General features: G+C 56.0%; 1 protein-coding gene across 1 annotated transcript; it reads right to left on the reverse strand.

Moving 5' to 3' along the window:
• Nucleotides 1–578: 578 nt before the first annotated feature.
• On the reverse strand, nt 579–18,475 carry ANO9 (anoctamin 9). Its single transcript, XM_075501716.1, has 24 exons — nt 17,820–18,475; nt 13,055–13,120; nt 12,703–12,819; nt 12,289–12,425; nt 11,932–11,981; nt 11,284–11,342; nt 10,991–11,073; nt 9,068–9,202; nt 8,860–8,956; nt 8,417–8,477; nt 7,228–7,310; nt 6,681–6,785; nt 5,975–6,139; nt 5,850–5,886; nt 5,165–5,276; nt 4,803–4,860; nt 4,521–4,618; nt 4,150–4,316; nt 3,478–3,630; nt 3,006–3,153; nt 2,217–2,336; nt 1,893–1,986; nt 1,629–1,741; nt 579–703 (listed from the first exon to the last, which is right to left on the reverse strand). Exons 1-24 carry the CDS (start codon nt 17,823–17,825, stop codon nt 676–678), a joined length of 2,292 nt encoding a protein of 763 aa, XP_075357831.1. The 5' UTR covers nt 17,826–18,475; the 3' UTR covers nt 579–675.
• Nucleotides 18,476–19,734: the final 1,259 nt, after the last annotated feature.

Here is a 19,734-nt window from a genome sequence, read left to right on the forward strand (position 1 = left end):
CGTGCTTAGGGCAGATGCAGAGGCTCGGCAGAGCCCGGAGCAAAACACAGGCAGGCTAACAACTGCATTTTTCCAGTGTCCGTGAAAACAGCGGGTTGGAGCTGCAGCCACACGGTAGTCGTGCCGAGAGGAGGATTGTGCTGGCTGTGGTGAAGGGGGAAGGACTCAAGTTTCTCAGCTGTGCAAGAGCAGGAGGGTCACTGAAGGCAATGGAAAAAGGAGCCAAGGTACAAAAAAAGAGCTGAAGAGGGAACCTGGAATGAGGGAACTGGCTTTTCCTCTGATGCCAAGTTGCACGTTAAGGCCATGACTGACGAGGAAGCGAGGTCATGTCCTGCAGACCAGTCTCGCGCTCGCCCAGCGGCAGCTGGATGCGGCACCGTGGTTCGTCCGTAGTGCCAAAGCTCTTCCCCAGCTACTCGGCGTGCTGGGAAGGCACCATCCCCGGCTCTGCCGCGACTTACTTCCTCCTCACGGCCGTGCAAGTTGGAAAGCATCCTGCTCCTGCGAAGCCACCGTCACGTTGTCGCTTCCCAGTTCAAGTCCAAGCTTGGTCACAGCCGGGGCACGCGGCCCGTCTCCGCGGGCGGTGCCGCAGTGGTTCCTCCCGCGGCACTGCCGGGCTGGGGAGGGGGGCTCAAGTCCGAGTTTCTCATTCTGCTCGGTGAGCGGTGGCTACACCTCGGTGGAGTACTCCATCATGCTGGGGGAGAAAGGAGAGGGGTGTTGTGGAAGGGAACTGCCCGAATCGGGAAGCAATGGGGAGGTGCGGAAAAATAATCAGAGTGGGAACGGGGCCTTTTGCCAAAAATAAATGGAGAAAGAATGACACGCTGTTTGTGGAAAATCCCTGTGTGTGGGCAATCCCTGCGTCAAGAGGAAGCCAGAGCCTGAAAGCTGAACTGTGGCAGCGTGGTGCTTCCTGAGCCCCGCTCGCCTCTGCTCTCGCCTGGATTTTGGGGTGGCGGCTGGGACAAAGTGGCTGTGAAGAGGGGCAGGCTGAGCCCTCCTCCAAAGTGGGGCTCAGTCCGTGAAGGACAGCAGCACCAGGGCGGCCCAGCCTGTGGCTCTCAGCTACATTGGTTCCGTTTCCAGCTGAAATACTTAATATTTTTTTAAAACAAAGTTTAAATGGAAAATTTAGGCAAAATTGCTCCTTGTTTTTACTTGGAGCTTTTCTTTTTCTGAAGAAAAAGCCAAAGCCAAGCAGAGCCTTCCACTGGTGAGCTCTAGTATTGAATTGCCTCAGGTGGGACTCATTTCCCTGGCCCTGAGTGCCTAAAAGCCAGGCACCTGGGCTAGTGCGTGAGGCCACGGGCACGGAGAGAGCTGGATCCTCGTTTATGGGTAATGCAGCTCATCTTAAAAAGAACATTTTTTGCTGTAGGTCCCAGGTAGCAGACGCTGGGCTGAAAGCTGGGGGAGAAGCTCCCCTGAAAAGGGTGATGGAGGAGCTGCCCCGAGGACAGGAGCTCACAGCCCCACCTCCTCCATGCCCGTGGTGGTGAGCGTTAGCCTGGCCGAGGGGCTCTGGCGCGGATGGATCCTGCAGCCAGGCAGGTCTCCCGCTGGAGGCCGTGCCGTCTCCAAGCACAGCAGCCCCTGGCACCTTCTGGGGCATCACCCACCTCAGTTCTTTACGAAGGTTGCTGTGTTTTCTCTCCAGAAATTGATTCTTAACCGACTGAGGGACATCAGGGACGTACCAGGCTGCAATCAGTTTGACGCACAGAGCCACGTGCTGCAGAAAGCAAAGGGAGCGGCCACGGGCAGCGAGGAGCTCCCCGGGCCGGTTAACGTGGCCCGTGCGAGTGGCACGGACCCAGCCCGTTTCCCCCCTGCCGCCATCCCCCCGGTTGCCCCAGCCTCCTCCTGCCTTCCCAGGTGCTCACCTCAAAGAGGATGAGGAAGGCAAGCCGGGCTGCGAAGATGTGCCAGAACTGGACCGTGTAGCTGTAGTCGTCGGCGTTCCTGTAATCCCGGTACCTGCAGCACAGCCCCGTCAGCGCCAGCCCAGGCTCCCCCCGCACCAGGCGTTGCACCCTGTCTCGGCTCCCTCCGTGGGGGTCCGAGGGGAGCCCCGGCGGCTTCCTCTGCATGGCTGCCTCCGAGCCTTGCTCTACCACCTGCCCGTTCCCCGGCTTCAGGCTGGATGTCACGGTGAGGGGCTCGGGACGGGGGAATGCTACTGAGCAATGGCCATGGGCTGCTGTTACCTGCACTCCTTGATCTCGTCCCTGACAAAGTCCGGCAGCATTTCGGGCACCTTTGTGTGCGGCTCGAAGTCCTGAATGCGGAAGACGGAGAGGCTCTGGTTGATGTAGCCGGTCAAGCAGCTGCGGGGGGGAAAGATCACATTGGCCTGGCGGTGAAGCGGGGTGCTCCTGGTTCACGGCCACGCTGGGGGGCTGTGGCATGCCCTGACCGAAAGCTGCAGCTCTTGTGTCTTCTAGGGACTCAAAGGCCTCCGATTGCTACAAAGCCTCTCTGTCTGCAGCGTGCGTTTCTATGGCTTCCCTGGTGTGTGGATTCTCAGGTGACTGGTAGTATGGCTGAGCACAGACTGTAGCCTCCCATTTTGGGGAAGCCAGCACACATCTGGGGTTCTCCCTCCCCTCCCTAGCTATGCATTTTCCCAAAGCCTGGGGGAAATGAATGTCTCTGAGACTTCTGTCCAGTTTGACTGAACTTGGCCAGTGAGCCAAGGCTTGGAGGAAAAGGGGGAGAGAGCACGGGCAGGCACCCAGGCAGTCCTGCAGCTCTCCAACATTACATGGTGCTCTTTCCATTCAGGGGTACCAGTTTACCCACCACGGGGATGATGTGAGTGGGAGGCTGGCTGGGATGCTGAAGACGGTGCCATCTGGAAAACCCTCCCCTGCTCCCCTTTCCCCCCACCCCACTGTGGGGGACCGCTCAGCTGCCTCGCGCTTCTGCACCAGTGGCACTGAGGCAGGCAGGGACGCTGCAGGCAGGGCTGCGAGCAGCCGACCGGCAGCACTCACTCCACGCCAGTGCTGTTTTCCGTCATGCAGGGGCTGTACGTGTACTTGTAGACCTGCACGGGAATGAAGTCGGACGTGATGGCGATCACCAGTCCATTCCCGATGACAGCCAGGATGCCGATGGCCTCCAGGACCTGCAGCCAGATTCCTGCGGGAGAGGAGTGGTCAGTGAGGCCCCTCTGACAGCTCACTGCTGCTGTTCAAGGGTTGCAGACCAAGCCCCAGCTCGGGGACAGGTTTGGCATGGCCAGAAGAGGTCAAGGAAGGGGGCCTCCAAGCTGTCCCTCAGCTTCTGCAGGGTCTGAAATTGCTTCTCCTTCCCCAACCCACAGCTCTCCCTGTGCTCTCCTACCTCTGTGGTGGCTAGCAAAGGGATGCTGAAGGGCTTCACGCTGGGGAAAGGGTTTAACGCTGGCACCGTTTGCACAAGCAACAGCGCTGGAAGGAGGGTGCTCCTTGGGCCCCATCTCACCGATGTCTTTGGCCTTCCTGGGCACCATGCGCCGGTGCAGCCGCATCATCTTGATGGCGTCCAGGCGGATCTCAAAGAGGTTGTTGCAGAACGCCAGCAGCGGGGCGAGGGGAAAGGCAGCGACGAAAATGGTGGTGAAGCTGTACTGGATCACTGCGGAGGGGGAAAATGATGGGTGTGAAGCCATTGCAGAGGGGACATCTCACAGGGTCCTGACTGCTGTCTGGGTTTGCCCTGCTTTGTGGCTTGTGTCAGAGGGGCTTTGCAGGGGCGAAAGGGGGAGATAGACCTGTCTTGGGGACCCCACAGGGGACACCCACCTCTCAGAGGGCTGTTGGAGAGGGGGATCTGTGCGGGCCCCACAGGGCACTGGTTGAGCCAGCCAGGCAGAGGGACCTCCCTGGGGTTACAGCCATCACCTTGACACTCCTGGGAGGAGAGGAAGGTCCCAGGCAGGGGCCCAATGCCAGCACAGTTGCCTGCCCTCCCTTGTTTTGGGAATGAAATCCTTGGTGTGCCAGAGCTCTTGGAGCGGGGCTGGGCATGGAGCTGGGTCTGAGACCTCTCCCTTGCCTATGTGTGGGCTCCCCAGCATCAGCCTGTCTGCAGCCAAGGAGGGCACGTGGCTCTGCACCCAGCATCCCTCCTCACTCGACCCCCTGCCCTACATACCCATCTCCAAGAACTCGTCAAACAAGCTGAAGACGTTGACCTCGTTGAGTTGATAGTTGCTCAGCCACTGCCTTTTGCAGGGGTCCTCGACCTCCTCATCCTCTCCTAACATCATGCTTCTCTTCTTGGGGCGCTGCTGCTTCTTGCGTAGCTTGTGGGCTATCCAGCTGCAAGGGGAGGGAGCGATTTGTACGGCTGCCTGCAGAGGACAGCAGGGCCGAACTGCTGCCAGTGACAGCCCTGGAGACCTGAGGAAGGAAAAGGAGGAAATCTTGGCCCAAAGGCCAGGGTTCCTCTCTGCAGGAGCTGGGAAGCTGTCCTGAACGCGCAGGAGCACCAGTGAGCGCTCTGCGGGCTGGAGGAAAGCTTACGGGATGAGATACTCCATCACGTTGCTGATGGTCTGCTTGAGCAGCATAATGATGGCCATCTGGATGAAGAGGTCGGTGATGCAGCCGCTGGGGTGGCACTGTGAAGGGACGAGAGGAGAGGAGTTGTGCCCTGCAAGCAGGGTGGCCTGGCCCAAGGGGCCGTTTGGCCAAGGCAGGTACTACAGGAGGAAGCTGAGATTCCCAGAGCCTTGCTGGGCAGCAGGGAAAGGACGAGTAGGAGCCGTAGTGTGGGGTCAGAGAGCTTCATGGCAAGTCCCTCACCTCCTCCAGCCTCCACTTGCCAGCAATGCGCACGTAGTTCCCTGGGTGGCCGTTGATCCTGAGCAAGGAAGCAACAACAGCGATATCTGTTGAGCCCCACTGCTGACCCCGTTGGATGAACATCCAGGTGCAGGACGGAGGGCATCATCCTCTGGGCACTGGTGGAGAGGCAAGGTGCTTCCCCCACCCACCATGCCCACAGGGAAAAGTCATGGCCCTCCTGAGGTCCCAAATGGGGTCCCTGTGCCTGGTGGGGAGGGTAGAGGGACTGGGCTGTCCCTAGACCCTGGGGAGAGTTGGGGATGTGTGCCCCAAACCCAGGCTCCCCTCTGCTCCCCCGCGGGCCCCCAGCTGCCACTCACCGTCCCAGGAAAAAGGCGATGTAGATGAGCGAAGAGAAGTTTGTGAAGAACTGGAAGGTGAAGATCTTCACAGTGAAGTTGTTCTCACGCTGGGAGAAGGTCCGTGGTTGCTCTGGGGAAGGGAGCAAGGCCCAGGAGCTTGGTGACAGAGCGGTGGGACCTTGCCCTGCTCCCCCTTGGATGCCACAGCAGCTCTTTGAAGGTTGGAAGGGTGTCTCTGCCCCTCGTGGAGCCTTCCCTGCCCTTCACCTGAGCCCTTTGATGGGCCTGAGCCCAGCTGAGCAGGGAGGTCCCTCAGAGCCATGAGCTGGGGGAGAAGGGGTCCTTCAGCTGGGAGGAGAACCATGTTGTGAGCTCTCCTGCAGCTCTGGTGGCTTCCTGCTCATGCCAGGTCTCAGCCCCATAGGGTGACTGCCCCTCCAAAGCGTCATGTGGCTGTGGGACAGCCAGCTGGCAGCATGTGAGCCACAGATGAGCTTGTGTATTGGAGGGCTGGTGGCCTCCCCTGGGGACCTGCGTGGCAAGAGCTGCCCGGTAGATGCTTTGTGATGGTGGAGGAAAGGAAGGGGCCAGGAGCCTGGCTGCATTCAGGGACCAAGGGGGTGCTGTGTGGCAGTCCCTGGGTACTGCTGGGCAGCTCGGCGCTGCGGGGTGCAGGTGGGAGGCAGCCCCCGGTTTCCCTTACCCAGGTCACAGAGATAGAGAGCCACACGCCTGTTGACCTGCAGGAGAGAGGTATAAAATGAGAGGGGAGGGTTGATGGTGGAAAAGCAAGAAGACCCGCTGCCTGCCCCGTGTCTCACTCCGCACCTTGGTCATGATGACAATGGTGATGTAGTGCAGCACGGCCCCCGTCATCACCGCCATCGTGTTGGCCTGCTCGCGGAGGAACTCAAAGTTGCTCTGGGCGAAGAGAGACGTTGCTATCACCCGGTAAATGACGAGCGCGTGGGCGATGCCGATCAGCACGGCGATCTGTGGAGGAGGGCAACGGGGCGGTGAGAAGCTGTGTATGGAGGGCACGTGCTCTATCCTGCCTGAGGACCACCAGCCCTTCAAACCCTGTCTCCCTTCACCAGAGCTCATATGGACATGGCCTCAAATGCAGGCCAGTGCTCTTCAGTTGAGAGGTTCATAAGGTGGATGTCTCCACCTGAACTACTCATCTAGACTCTCTCTGTTGGCCCATGGGGAGAAACGAGGGCATCAAGGGTTTGCCCTTTCCTACCCTCTGCGTTACTGCCTTGATCCTCGCTGCCCTCCACTGCAAGAGCAGAGCCTTCAGCCCAGATCCCCAAAGGGTGGTTGGCCTTTCCCATCAGCACAGCGAGGTGTGAGCATAGGGAGGCCCCTGGATCCTTGTGATGGGCACGGGCCTGCCCTAACAACCTGGTTTCTGCCTTTGCTCCAGCAACAGGACACTCTGAGGAGCTGTTCTTGCAGCAGAGTAGGGAGGGAAGGAGGAAAGCCCATGTGTCCTTAAACCAGATCTTCCTATGTTCACCCTGGCACATACCATCACCAGAACCAAGAGGAGTACAATGGTGCTGCAGAAGTAGGAGTGCTGGTACTGCCGGGGTTCATGCTGCAAATTATTGATCAGCTCCATAGCCAGCTCCTCCTTAAAAAAAAAAAAAAAAAAAAAAAATCCAGCACAGCTGTGCCCAGGTAGTGGAAAGTCCGGAGGTCGTCGTGTTAATGGACATATGGGATGAACAGCACCAGAGATGGACAGGGGTGAACACCCAACCCAACCCACAACAGCGTGGCCAGTCCTGGTTGAGTTCAAGCCCTTGTGCAGGTAGAGAGGTGGCTAGCAATGGAGAGAGGTGGCTAGCAATGGAGAGAGGTGGCTAGCATCTGCTTAAGCCTCTGGAGGGCTCTGTCTCTCCCAGGACTGTCAGATGTTGGCTTTGCTGTTTGTCTAAGTGTCTCCATTAGATGTTTACATCTACAGAGAATCAAGCTGGGCAAGGGGGTCCCTGCGATGTGTCTTTTCTGTAGGTTCAGCTGACTACTGCCCTGAAAAGGGAAGCACTCAGCAGGAAAGATGACGTCCTCACCTCTTCCTCATCCCACCTGTACAGATCCCAGTTGGTGACCACGGTGGCTCTCTGCCGCTTCCACAGCTCCAGGAACACAGTGGCTGTGGGGGGAAGGAGAGAGCACTGTGACACTCGGGGATGGCTCTGGAGACAAAGTCACCCCTCCGTCCCACAGAGCGGGACGGATGGTCACGTTACCATCCAACCTGACGGCAAATCAGCCCAGTGCCCTTGGCCCATGAAGGACAGGCAGCCACCTCTGCATCTCAGCGACCGGGAAGGACCCTGGGCATGCAGCAACGAGTGCTCGGCCCCACGTGGGGATGGGGATGGAGGCGTGCGGGTGAGTTTTCACTGGGAGTCAGGCCAGCGCTAGTGTCTGTAGGGGATTTGGCATAAACCAGAGTAAGCACCAGGGCTGTTATGCTGTGGTGGGCACGTTTACGTGGCGCCAGCCAGCCACATTATGCCGGATTAATGAGAAATACACCTTTCAAGTGGAATAGGTATCCTGCACTGCACCCCAGCATGGCTGCACCTCTGCAAATCCATTTACAGCCACCCTGCTAATCTGGATTGACCTTCCTGAGCTTGTCCCTGTGTAAACCAGCCCACAGCGACACGCAAGACCATGTCGGGGACCTGCTCAGACCGTGGTCTCGCAGGTGAAACACCCAGCCACACCTGCAGTGGTGTTTGTAACCGAAAGGGCTGTAGTAAAGCCAGATGAGATGTGTAGCTAATGTGGTGATGGGATCACATCAGCTCAGAGCCCAGTGGTCTGCAGTGCTTATTCCACAGCAGCTAAGAGGTCATACAGCAATCTGGGAAGGTTAATGAGGGATCTGGCGGTCCCTCCTTCCTGCAGCTGCGACTGCTTACAGGCAGCTGCTAGAAAAGCCCAGCTAGAGAGGCTGGTGAGTGCTTTGCAGGAGGTTGTGGTGGGTGAAGGAGTAAAAGCTCTCAGGCAGGACAGGTAAGAAGTGTTTGGGGAGCTGAAGGAAATTGCTGGGGTGATTTTGTCCCTTGCCTTGTCTGGAAGGGGAGCTGATAGCACTGGAAGTGGAGGAGATAAGGACTAAAAAGCCCCTGAACGGTGAAGCTGTGTTGGTGTCCCATTTTCCTCCACCTACTCTCCCCCCAGGCCGCAGTGGGCTGCTCCCTCTTCCAAGCTGTGTGTGCTTGGCACCAAGATGTTGCCACCTACCCCAGATCGCCATGAACATGGCAAACAAAACCGTCCCCTCGTTGTCAATCATGTGAGTGACCTGGAGAAGATCAAGGAAGAGCGTGATGGGGGCAGCGGGGTGCAGGGGCCGTGGCACATCGGGGTCTGGGGAGAGGCCCCTGCGCCCAGCGGTCCTCTTGCCACCCTGGTCCCCCCTGAGACAGGTAAAGATGCTGCAGGAGGGCAAAATGCAGGAAGGGGACGGGCACTAGGACTTGTTAGTGGTAAACTCTTCCTTGGTGGTGGTGGAGACCATGCTCTGGCTATACCTCCTCCTCGTTACAGAGGTTAGTGGAGGTTTCCTGCGTGTTGTAGCCAGTTTGCTGGGGTGGCTTTTCTTTCTAGTGGTGTGGGAACAGCAAAAGCTGGGAGTGTTTCCCCATCCTTTGCCTTGAGCCTGTCTTGGGAAGAGGACTACCTACCTTGGCGTAGGTGCAGGTGTCGGAGAGCAGCCAGAACGGGCACTTCTGGTCACAGAGCGGGCACATGATGGTGTTATGGGCTTCACAGATCTCCTTGCTAGGGAGAAAGACGTAGAGGGAAGCAAAGGGCAATAACAGTGGCTCAAAGCCACGTGCATAGCAAAGGCTCACGAACGGGATGCGAGTTTGGCGTTCCCAACTGCCTTACCTCACCTGGCTGGAATTGAAAACAGTAATCCCAGCCACGAAGACCACCAGGCCGACCACTGCGGCGATTCCCAGCAGGTAGGTGTACCAGCCCAGCCAGGCAAAGTACAGGGCCACCTTCTCACCGAAATAGCACCTGAAAGGAAAGATGAGATGTGCTTTGGGGCCACTGGAGGAGGCCGTATTGCTAGGGGTCACTAGAAAATGCTCTTCCCCCCGCCAAAGGGGTGTCGGGTCCAGGAGAGGCAGTGCTGTCTGCATGTCTGGGGATTTTGTTGGGATTGGGAGAGTCGGCCCAACTCAGTAGAGGAGCTGGAGGAACCACAAGCATGCAGCGTTTCCCAGGGGATTTCAGCAGCAGCATGGGCAAGGAGAGAGAGCTGGCTCTCCTTGCGCTCTGGCTGCATGGGCATGCAGTGAAGTGCAGCGGGGACGTCACCGTGGGGCTGCACGGCAAAGACGTGCTGAGAGCCCAGCTCCGGCTGGGAGGTGAATGCAGGGCGGAGAGCAGCAGGAGGCTGTTGTGGGGGCTGGCTTGGTCTACACCGCGTGGTGTCGGGCACCCTGTCCTGCAGGGGTTTAGGGAACCTGTGAGAAGGCTTTGCCTGTTCTTGGTCAACCCGGTGACTGATGCAATCTAAGGAGTGAGATTTTTGTTTCTTTTTTTTTCTTCTTCTTTTTTTTTTTTCCCTTCCCCCCTTGGCTAATATGCCACAGGGAGAGCCAATCTTGCCGGTGCCCACTTCCACGTGAAGTGGGCATGGTCCCACAAGCACCGCTTCTGCCTTTCCGTGAAGGGAGCCCAGAGGGTCCGACTCAAGGGGAGATGCCTGCACGTGGTCAGACTGACCGTATGCCAGGTAAGAGGGGTGGGAACGGTTGAGAGACCAAGTTGCAATCAGTGTCTACAGAACAATTTTAGAAACCCCTTGAAGAAGATGAGGGGGCTGCGGGGTGCGGTGTTTCTCACACCAGAGCAATTCTCCTTCGGGGCTCAGCTATCTCCCTGCAGTGCTTTCACATCTCGTTCTTAAGGAGGCAGTATCTCTGGTGTGGGGAAGAGGGCTGCAGGCATGGGTAAGAAATGATGGTAACTACTGACTGATGGACCTGCCTCCCCTCCTGTATTCCAGAGGAATTAACTTTCTACCAGCAGTCAAAGGTGGTGATGTGCTCCCTGGCCTTTGCTTAAAACAAACAAAAACCCCCAACACTCTTCCCCCTATGCCCAATTTCATACTCGGCCCTTAATCCTTCTGTGATAACAAGAAGTTGTGATGCGTTGACCTTAGAAATGATGAGTTCTATGACCTTGTGCACCACGGAGGCATCAAGAGTCCCTAGTGCCTCTGACAGACTCGTACACTGTCATAAACACTTAAGGAAGTAGACCACATCTCCATTTTAACATTTCATCTCCCTAACAGAGCCCACTGACAACTTTATGAAGTAGCATGTTCTTTTTGCCCTCCTTCCCCTACCCATGCAGCGTTAGTTTTCTTCCCCGTTTAAAATAAGAGCTGTGCTCTTCCCTGAGTTTTAATAGGAGCTCCTTGTTGCCTTTAATGCCCCAAGTTCAGCCTCGGGCTGGACGTGCTGCACTGACGCTCTGTTCCCACCTTGCCTTCCTTTTGAACATGGGAGTGCGTGGTTGAAAACGAAACGGGCTAATTAAAAACCGTGCAGATGCGGGGGTTGTTTCATACTGCAAAATTAGCAGACGGAGCTCGGTGCCACAGGGATACCCCTTAGGGTAAGAACTTTGCAGGCTTCAGAAGCAGCCCAATGTGTGCGAGAAGAGCCAGGTTCAAACTAATGATTTAAAAGGAAACGCAGGAGCCTGGCAAAAGGCATAAAGCTCTCTGGGTTTCAGGTGGGACCTCTTGGTTAGAAGGATCTGCCGTGCCTCTTCTGCCTGTGTTACCTGATCTTCTCAATCGGCTGTTGGCAAAATATATCTCTCCAGCGAGCCCATTTCTCCTTTAGGAATTCCCTTACCTCTTCTTTCTGGAGAGCAGAGAAGTTGGTTGGATACAGAAATATTAGGGCAACCTTAATCCCCAGCCCAGCTCCCAGGCTGGTGTCAGGAGCCCTGTCATGCCCTTCATCCAGAGAGGTCTTGATGCAGCCCCAGTTACCCAAAGGTTTCTCCCACCCAGTCTTGCTCCTTCGCCTCTCGTGGCTTTTCCTCCCAGGCACCCGTGTGCTCAGCCTCACCTCGTGCAGGGGAAATGTTGCCTCAAAGACCTTCTTCTTCATCAGGTCATGCAGCTTCTCTGGTAGCAGAGCAGAACGGAAAGGATTAGTGAAGCTTTGCTCTCGCCCCATGTGCTCCCTGCCAGGCAGAATCACCCCCAACCTTTTCTGGAGCCTTTGAGGGGGGCAAAGAAAAAACCAAAACCCTCCTGGGAGAGGCTGAGCTATTCAGAAGGGATCAGCACTAATCCCTGTGGTTGCGCTGCTCTGCCGGGCTGCCGCGGGCTGTGTTGTGGCTGGCCCTGGGAACAAGCCAGGTAGGCAGATCCCTAGAGACAGCTGGAAAGCCAGCACCCGGTGCTGCCCTGCTTGTCCTGGGGTGTCAGAGACGGATGAGCTCTTCTGAGGACACAGGAGAGCAGCGGTGGGCAGCTGAGGTCAGGGGCTTGGGGAGAGGGAGTAGCTGTTGCTGGTTCCTGCAGTCCAAATCTCCCAGCCTCTGGATACAGCAGCAAATTTACTTGTCTGAGCTGCACCCTGGCTTTCTCCCTCCTCCTGCATCCTCCCCGGGGGTGGTGAGGCAGCTGGGGATGCCCGTGCCCGCCACGGGGCAGGAGCCTTGCTGGAGATCCCGGCTGAGCATCACCCCTGTTGGCGCCGTTCCCTTACCGAGGTCGGGCGTCATCGTGTTCTGCAGGATGAAGTTCACGATCCGTATCCTGAGCAAGGAGAAACTGTGGTTAAAGGCTGCTCTGGCGATACAGACTTGTGTTGTGTGGCCTTGGAAAACAGGGCTCAGGGAAGGGAGAAGCTGTGCACCAAAATCCAGGGAAGGAAGCGGGGAAGAAATGGGGAGCTGGCTGTGGACAGTGAGAAGCTGGCAACTTTGCACATGGTAGACGGAGGTGGCCTTCTGTGGAAGATGAAAAGCCTCGCACAACTGTGAGCTGAGCTGGAAAATGGATACTGGTGCGGAGAAAGGGGAGTGCAAGATGCTGGAAGTCAGTAGCCCAGCTCAGCACCCACCTGGTGGTCACTGGTATGTCATGATGGACAGTGGGGTTTTGCAGCATTCTGTCGGGGTTCCTCAGGAGACATTGGTATTTCTGGAAGATCTGGTTTGGGGCACGGACTCCATAAAATAGCTTCTTGTCCTCAATTTTCTAGTGGGTGGAAGAGAAGGGCTGTTGGAACAATGCTGGCAGAGCCAGAGGGGCAGGGAAAGGGGCAGAGCTGCAAGGGCCAGGGGCCATGTGACTCCTGGGGCTGGGGTCTCCCCTGGTTGAGCAAGTGGTTTATTTTCCAGCACTGATACGGTGATCAGCTCAATGATTCAGGTCTCTCCCATCTCCTGGGATGCAGGAGGCCAAACCGGGCTTGGATCGTGGGTACCACAAGAGAGCCAAGCATCTGCTGCCTTTTCCTCCTACAGCCCCTCACCTTGATAGTGAACCCCTTCTTGCTCAGCTCATCCAGGAACTTCTTCCTCTTGTTCTCCTTCTCGCTGCCCACTTGGTGGATGTTGCTTACCAGGACGAAATCCCACTTCTCTTCATCCTGCCCACAGAAAACACCAGGGAGTTTATGGGGGTGGCAAACCAAGAGCTCTCCCTCTCGACTCCAGCCTCTCAGAGATTTGGACCTTCATCGTGACTGTGTAGAGGGCCCCTGGGAACTGGGAGTCAGCAGAATGGGGATAGGGAAACTGAGGCAGCTGCTGCCTTGACACTGCCCCACTCCCCTCTTTGAGGTGTGCTGAACTCGCTGTGAGTGTAGAGGGAGCAAAGCTTACCGGGGGGGCAAATGGGTCCGTGTCTTCGACAGGAAAATCCCTCCAGGGAGTCAACAGAATTGCATCCTGCGGAAGAGAAAACCAGTGAAGGCTTCAGCGGGCTCCCTGGGAGATCCCGCGTCTGGGCACGGAGCAAACCTCTCCCTGCAAACGTTTGGACGGCATCGCAATGCCCTGGATCAGAGCCTGCTGGGGGCATCGGGATCCATCAAGCTGCCCAGCTCCGGGTGGTGAGTGCAGGTGAGCAGCGCTCTGCTTGTGGTATGCAGAAACCTGCCCGTCAGCAAAGCCCCTTGGCGTTTAGGTGCTCCAGGGTATATCATTGGTCATGCTTGCAGTACATAAAAAAAAGACAGAGCCTGTGTAGATAAAATTGCATTACAACATAAGATCGAGATCCTCCTGGCCCAGTTTTCCTCTCCCAGCAGCCACAAGGGGATGCCCAGGGAGGAGGGTATGAGCGGGCTTGTCTGAAACCTTCTCCCATACACTCCTGCTCTCCAGTTTGGGGTCTTCCTGAGCCAAATATAGCTTCGTGTTTAGGGATCCTGAGCATATGCAGCCTCTTCTTGAACTCATGTAATGCCCAACATTTATGGCACCCTGGGGTCGCAAGGGAGTCAGACAGGAGGGGGAAAAAACCCCCAACCAAACTTCCCTCTGCTCTGGACTTTGCTCCTTCTTGTTTCACCTGATGCCCCGACATTTGCACTGGAAGTGTCAACACTTAACCCTGTCTCCATGCTACAGTGGTTTTTACAATCTTTAATCAACCTTTTCCCCTCTTTAGTTGTTCCTTTCAGAGAGGGCACTGTTAGCTTTTTGGCGAGGGTGGGGAAGGTAGTTTTAAATTCCAGTGAAGGGAGAGTGGGGCACGGATGACGAGAGGCTTGTGCAACGCTGCAGACTGCAGCAAAGCAGGTGAAAAATGAGTCCTTGGAAAACACTGCGGATGCCTCAGTCTGTGGCCAAGGGACACAGAGGGGCAGATGAGCTGCTGCTGTTTGGCTTCTGCCCGGTTCCCTCCCGTGTGCCACCGGCTCTGAAGAGAGAGGCTGCGCAGGGGCGAGCGCAGCTGCTCACCTTCACTGTTTAAGCCTAATTACGCTCAGACACCCGAGTGGTGGGGCTCTGGGGAAGCATGGAGCAAATAAGGCGGCCCTGTGGCAGCAGCTGCCCTCTGCCCAGGGTGATTGCCCAGCCCAGGGTGCCTGTCTGCCAGAGGATGCCACAGCGAGCACCCTTGGGTGGCCTGGACCTGGCAGGCGCACAGAACTGGAGCATGTCAGCTTCAAACCACTTTGTCCCTGTCCTCTACGCCTGGCTTCCCTGATGTGATCTCAGCCTGGTTTTGCAGCCATAGTTCCCTCTTAGGCAGGAAAGGATTAGTCCAACCAGTCTTTCAATGGATTGGCAAGAGCACGCTGCGCTTCAGACCCCAGTGAATGCAGTAAGTTTAATAAAGACACGCTTTGCAGGTCCTACTGTGACGGGCAGGGAACGGATCCTGTCTTAAAACCAGCATTTTTAAGGGTTTTTGCAGGTCTCTGATGTGACCCATGGTGCAGCCCCACAAACAGTTATGCCGCCCGTCCCAAGGGCACGGTGACGCAGCACAGAAGCGGGAAGGAGCTGCCAGGGGATGGGGATATCATCAATCGGTATTGCCACCAAGGACACTGTGACCTGAAACAGCGGCCAGCCAGACAAGTTCATCCAGCTGTAATCTCGGGAGAAGAGCTGTGGTGGCGCAACCATGCCCTGATGTAAGATCTGGATCCCAAGCTTCCACTGAAGAATGACGCCATGGGAGCGGGAGAGACCGGGATGAGGAAAGGGATTAAATGCTCTGCCAAATCCTCTCACGTGGAGCTAGGGCCCTGGCTTCACCCAAAGCAAAAGAGCTGTGAGGAGACTGACCAACAGAAAGCCAAAGTGAGAAGGCTTGAGAAGTGGGATAGTCTCCCCCAGAGGTGCTCTTGCAATAAGAACCAGAAGTTCTCACTGCTAAAAGGTACCGCAGTTTGGGTCAAGACGCAGAGGGGGGGGTTATGGTGCTGTCATCTCCTCTGCCAAAGCTCTAAGCAGGCTTTGGGGTGGGAGAATTGGGTTTTTAGCTCAGGTTGGTCTCCCCAGGTGGGTAAGCGCCTAGCTGGTGCGGCAGCTCTCCGTGTCCCTGGCTGAGAGCCCCTCACTGGGCACAGGGGAGGGAGCAGGAGTCCCGTCGGGGCTCTGTCCCATCTACTGATGCTCTGGTGCTGGCACAGATCTAGTCTGGCACCACCTCTCCGCAGGCCGTGTTGTCTCGTTCCTGCCGGGCTGATTTCTCTCAGCCCGCATGTGCACCAGCCTCACCCTGCAAAGATTGCCTGCTGGGGCTGCCGGCCTTCCAGCTCTACCAGTGATCCCTGCGACGTGGAGGGGAAACCACCCTTTGGGGACAGGGAGGTTTCAAGGTGCTCCTAGATGCCACTGGGGTCAGCACCTCTACACGGCTGTCCTGCTGGTGTTAACCCCAACAGAGCTCAGGACGAGGTGGATGGACCTGCTAGCATCGCAGCTTCTGTTTCCAGGTGGTTCCCAGCCCCGCCGTCTGCAGGCATGGTCCCCTGCTCGGGAGGCAAAGCATCCCGACCAGCACATCCATTTCCTGGGGAAGAGGCTGATGGGATTCCCAAGGTAGGCTCACAAATGGGACGTATCCAGCCGTGGGGCTTGGTCTGTGTAGCCAGGCTGGGGGGCTGGAGTATTGGAAGCCTTCCCCCCAGATCCCTGATGGTGCTACCAGCCCCTGCCTGTGCCTCAGGGCCTTCCCCCCGGGGAGAGCGCTGGGGCTGAGCCTGCAGAGCTTCAGCAGAGCTTCAGCAGAGCATCCTTTCTCCACCGGCACTCCCAGTCACACCATTGCAGGTCTCTCAGACCTGACGCAGCCAGACCCTGCCTCTGCTTCTCCATGTTCCTGAAATAGCAAGCACTGATTTTAATCCCAGGAGGGACTTGTTGCTTTCTAATTTTCCAGTCAAGCCCTAAGATCGGTGGGGATGCTTCTCAGGCTGCCCATGTAGGGTGCCCTGGCAATAAGGATGTCGTGGTAGCGGGGTCTGGCTTTTCTCTCTGTTCCCATAGCAACGTGATTTACCGCCGGGTACCCGCTCTGCAGGCACTGCGAGCGCCTCTGTGTAGGACTGAAAAATGGGGAGGAATTTGTGAATTATTTGCAGATTAGCACAGACAATTCCCAGTACCCACCTCTGGAGCCGTAACAGATAAAAATTGCATTCAGCTGCAGAGGGGGATTTGCAAACCTGTGATGACGGAAGAGCGGCATTTCAGCAGGTTTAATTCATTACGGTGGCTGCTGGCATCCTCGTGAGCCAAAGGCTGCTTTAAGCCTCGGCTGCTCGGATTGTTGTGCCAGAGCCCAGCCTGCTTTTGGGGTCAGACGTGGCTTGTACGAATGGACAGCTGCAGAAGGCAGGGATTTCAGATCACTAGTACTCCAACACCTATTTTTTTTTTTTTTTGTCCCGGGGGACTAGCGACGCTGTCAGGTTACAGCTGCTTTGCTCTGGCAGCACAAGGCAGTCAGATGGGCCCTGCATGCAGGCAAGGCCACCTCGGCTCTGAAGCGGTTGTATAAACCTTGGACTCTAATCCCTGCTATCAAGGAGGACGGTGCTTGTTTAGCTCTTTCTTGCCCCGTGTTTGGAGCAGGGTTGGAGGTGTGCTGTGCAAAGGTGTAGAAGTAACCTGCACAATGAGAAGCAGTAATTTCAATGTTAAAAAGGGTTTGCATGCCCTGAAGTGTGCCCGGTTTCTCTCCAGCTGTATCAGTAGGTCCTTGTCCCCTCGTCGCAGGCCAGGTAACCCGCCGCCCTGTGCGAGGTTACTGGATCCTTCAGAGAAATGGTAACAGGCACCCTTGGACCTTGGTCACCTGTGTGAGTAACTTGGGCAAAGGACCCGGATAGGATCCGGCATCCTTGCTTTCCTTTCTAATCGTGGCTCGGTGAGGGTTTGGGTGGTTCCCATCAACCACAGTGAGATTATCAAATTGCTCTCCTCTCAGGATGTTTCTTACAAATGCTTCCCTTAGAGCACTTCCGCCTTACCTCACAGTTTCTTAAGAAATGTGACCGTCTTTAATTGAACAGGCAGATAGTACACCTGTACATTTACTAGCTGCCCCAATCTTAGAGAGTTTGCCTGGCTTTTTGAATAAAAGAAAACAGCATCTTTTCTTCCAAGCTAGAGAAACAAAACTTCACAGCTCCCCCTCTCCCCTTGTTTTATTTCAGGTGCTGCTGAAACATCTGGGGCTGTCACCTCTGCTGCTTTATGCAGTGCCGGGGTTTATACAAGCGAAATATCTGGTCTCGGTCCAAACCATCCTTCTCTGATCTGTGCTCCGGCACCTCTGAACTCTGGTACCAACATCTGGGGCCAGGCGTGACCCCCCTGGCCTGACCCCGCTGCACCTCAGGGTGGTGCGTGGGGCTCAGCTCTGCCTTGCTCCCCGGCTGCAGGAAACTGCAGAGCCAGCAGCACGCACCGCTTTCCCCGTCGCGCGTTCGTGGTAGGAATGAGATTGCTCGCTGGAAAGAGGAATGGGAGCTTTGTAGTACGTTTTGAGTACTTTAAAGGCTGAAAGCACACGAGTGGTAGAGATGGGACCTTAGAGTGTCCCACGTTTCCAAGCTACAGGTGGCTCAGAGGTGCTGAAAAGCAACCTCTTGGAAATAGCTGAGCAGTTGCTGTTTCCTACCTGCATGGCGAAGTGGAGAGCCTTTCTCTGTCCCCCTCTCTCCTTTTGCTCCTCCGGGCAGATCTCTGAGGAGCTGTCTGTTGGGCAGATGGGGTAGCCGAGGCCGCAGGCGGGACAAGCTGTGAGGCTCGAGTGGTTTCCTTCCCCACGCCTGAGGTCTCATGTGAACCGAGCGGGGACTTGACTTCCGTGTGGGACTCTCGCCTGCCTTGGGAGGGAGCTGCCTCTGCCTGGCAGTGGGCAGATATCAGGAGGAGGCGAGAAAGCTGCCCTTCACCCTTGCTCAAAGGAGTGGCAAGCCCAGGACCGCCCAGCAGAGCAGGCAGGTAACCCTGCCGAGTTCCTCTTGCCAACTCCAGTGCTCCGCCACCCCCGTCTTCCTCCTCTGCCCCTCTCGGTGCCAATGCTGCTTGCTATATCCTGTGAACATCCCCAAAGAGGTGTCACAAACGGGCCAAAAAGAGGAAGGAGGTATTAGCAGAAGTTCTAGAATGCGTTGAACTATGTCTTGCAAGGAGGGGAAAAAAACCATTAAGCCAAAAAGGAGAAAATAAAGCTGAGCTGTGCATAACCTGCCTCCTTCTTGCGGTGAAGTCTGGGCTGCACAGAAGAGATTGGATGGGAGAGGGAGGGGATGGGAGCAGCACAGGGGGGTTTGAGAGGGGATGGGATGGGGCCGGGGTGAGTTTGTTAACAGCCAGGACAAGGAAAAGAGGCAAAGCGTGAACTTCCAGGTAAGCGAGGAGAGACTGCTCCACAGTTTTTTCCGCTTGAATGCAGCCCTCTTCCTCCCTGCCTTGGACAGTGGCCTGGTTTGCTCTCCACCACTTTGGTTTCCCTATGTGGCCTCCAGAAACCTTTCTGTGAGCCGCAGAGAAAAACTGGCTTCCTGGAAGGACTGGACAGAGACCGAGAAGTCCTTTCTTCACGCCTTGCTGGCTGGCAAAACAGCATCGGAAGGCGTGTGCTTTTTTTCCCCATGCGTAATACTGCTGTTGCATGAGGGGCGTCAGGGTTTGGTGTCAATGATTACGGAAACATCTGTAAGTATTTTAAGAGTCCTTAAGAACAAATATCCCCTCCCTCCTGGCCGAAGAGGAAAACATCAAAGCGTGCTCTGAATGTTCCTCCAAACCACAGAGCCCTCCTACCTCGCTGCTCCTTAAAATCTTGTCGCTTCTAAGTAGATACGATTTACTAGACTATGATTGCTTCGGCCTCTGCTTTTCTGATGGCATGTGTGTCGGGATGCTCAGCCGTGGCCCACTGGAAATTGTAACCAAATCACTGAGTGCTTTTTTGTTCACAAAGGCTTGATCCGTCTGGACCTATGGCTTGGAGCAGGGTTACCTCGTGTTACCAAACTCTCGTGTTACCAAATAACTCTCGTGTTACCAAAAGGGTGAATGAAAAGGTGGTTATGTGTAAGCCAGGTCTGACAGCTCTCCTTATATCTGTTTTCTGGGTTTTTTGTTGCTTTAGTTTCCAAGACAAGAAGAGCTGCTTTTTCCTGGGTATAGCAGAAGGGCTAATAACTGGTCTGGATTCCCTTGTGCTCTCCAACAGCATTGCTGTGAGTTGCTCTTAAATAAAGTAAGTCCTGGGGGGGTAATCTGGCTGCGTCCTGGCAGGAAAGGCAGCCAGCATTTCCAGAGTGTTGTTCCCAGTCAAGCCAACATCACTCTGCGGCTTTGCCACGTGCCTGGAACAGACTCCAAATCAGACCTGCAAATCTAAAAAAAAAAAAAAAAAAAAAAAAGTGTGATCTTCCAAATTCCTGCCGTGTGTGAAATCAAGAGCAGATCGGGGGAAGAGGGGAAGGAGCGGGCAGACCTTTAGCCTCCCAGAGGCAATCTGCAGGGCTGGCCAGGAGGGGAAAACTGTCTTTATCACCAGCAGCTCTCCATGGGTGTGG

The sequence above is a fragment of the Mycteria americana genome, chromosome 5 (genome assembly GCF_035582795.1).
Source record: "Mycteria americana isolate JAX WOST 10 ecotype Jacksonville Zoo and Gardens chromosome 5, USCA_MyAme_1.0, whole genome shotgun sequence".
Classification (NCBI taxonomy): domain Eukaryota; kingdom Metazoa; phylum Chordata; class Aves; order Ciconiiformes; family Ciconiidae; genus Mycteria; species Mycteria americana.

What these genes read in the sequence shown, in the direction of transcription:
- ANO9 (XM_075501716.1), bottom strand. An exon ending in CACGATGACGCCCGACCTCG is followed by an intron (nt 11,343 to 11,931) that starts GTAAGGGAACGG and finishes CTCTGCTACCAG; the next exon opens with AGAAGCTGCATGACCTGATG. An exon ending in ACAGGTGGGATGAGGAAGAG is followed by an intron (nt 6,786 to 7,227) that starts GTGAGGACGTCA and finishes TTTTTTTTTAAG; the next exon opens with GAGGAGCTGGCTATGGAGCT.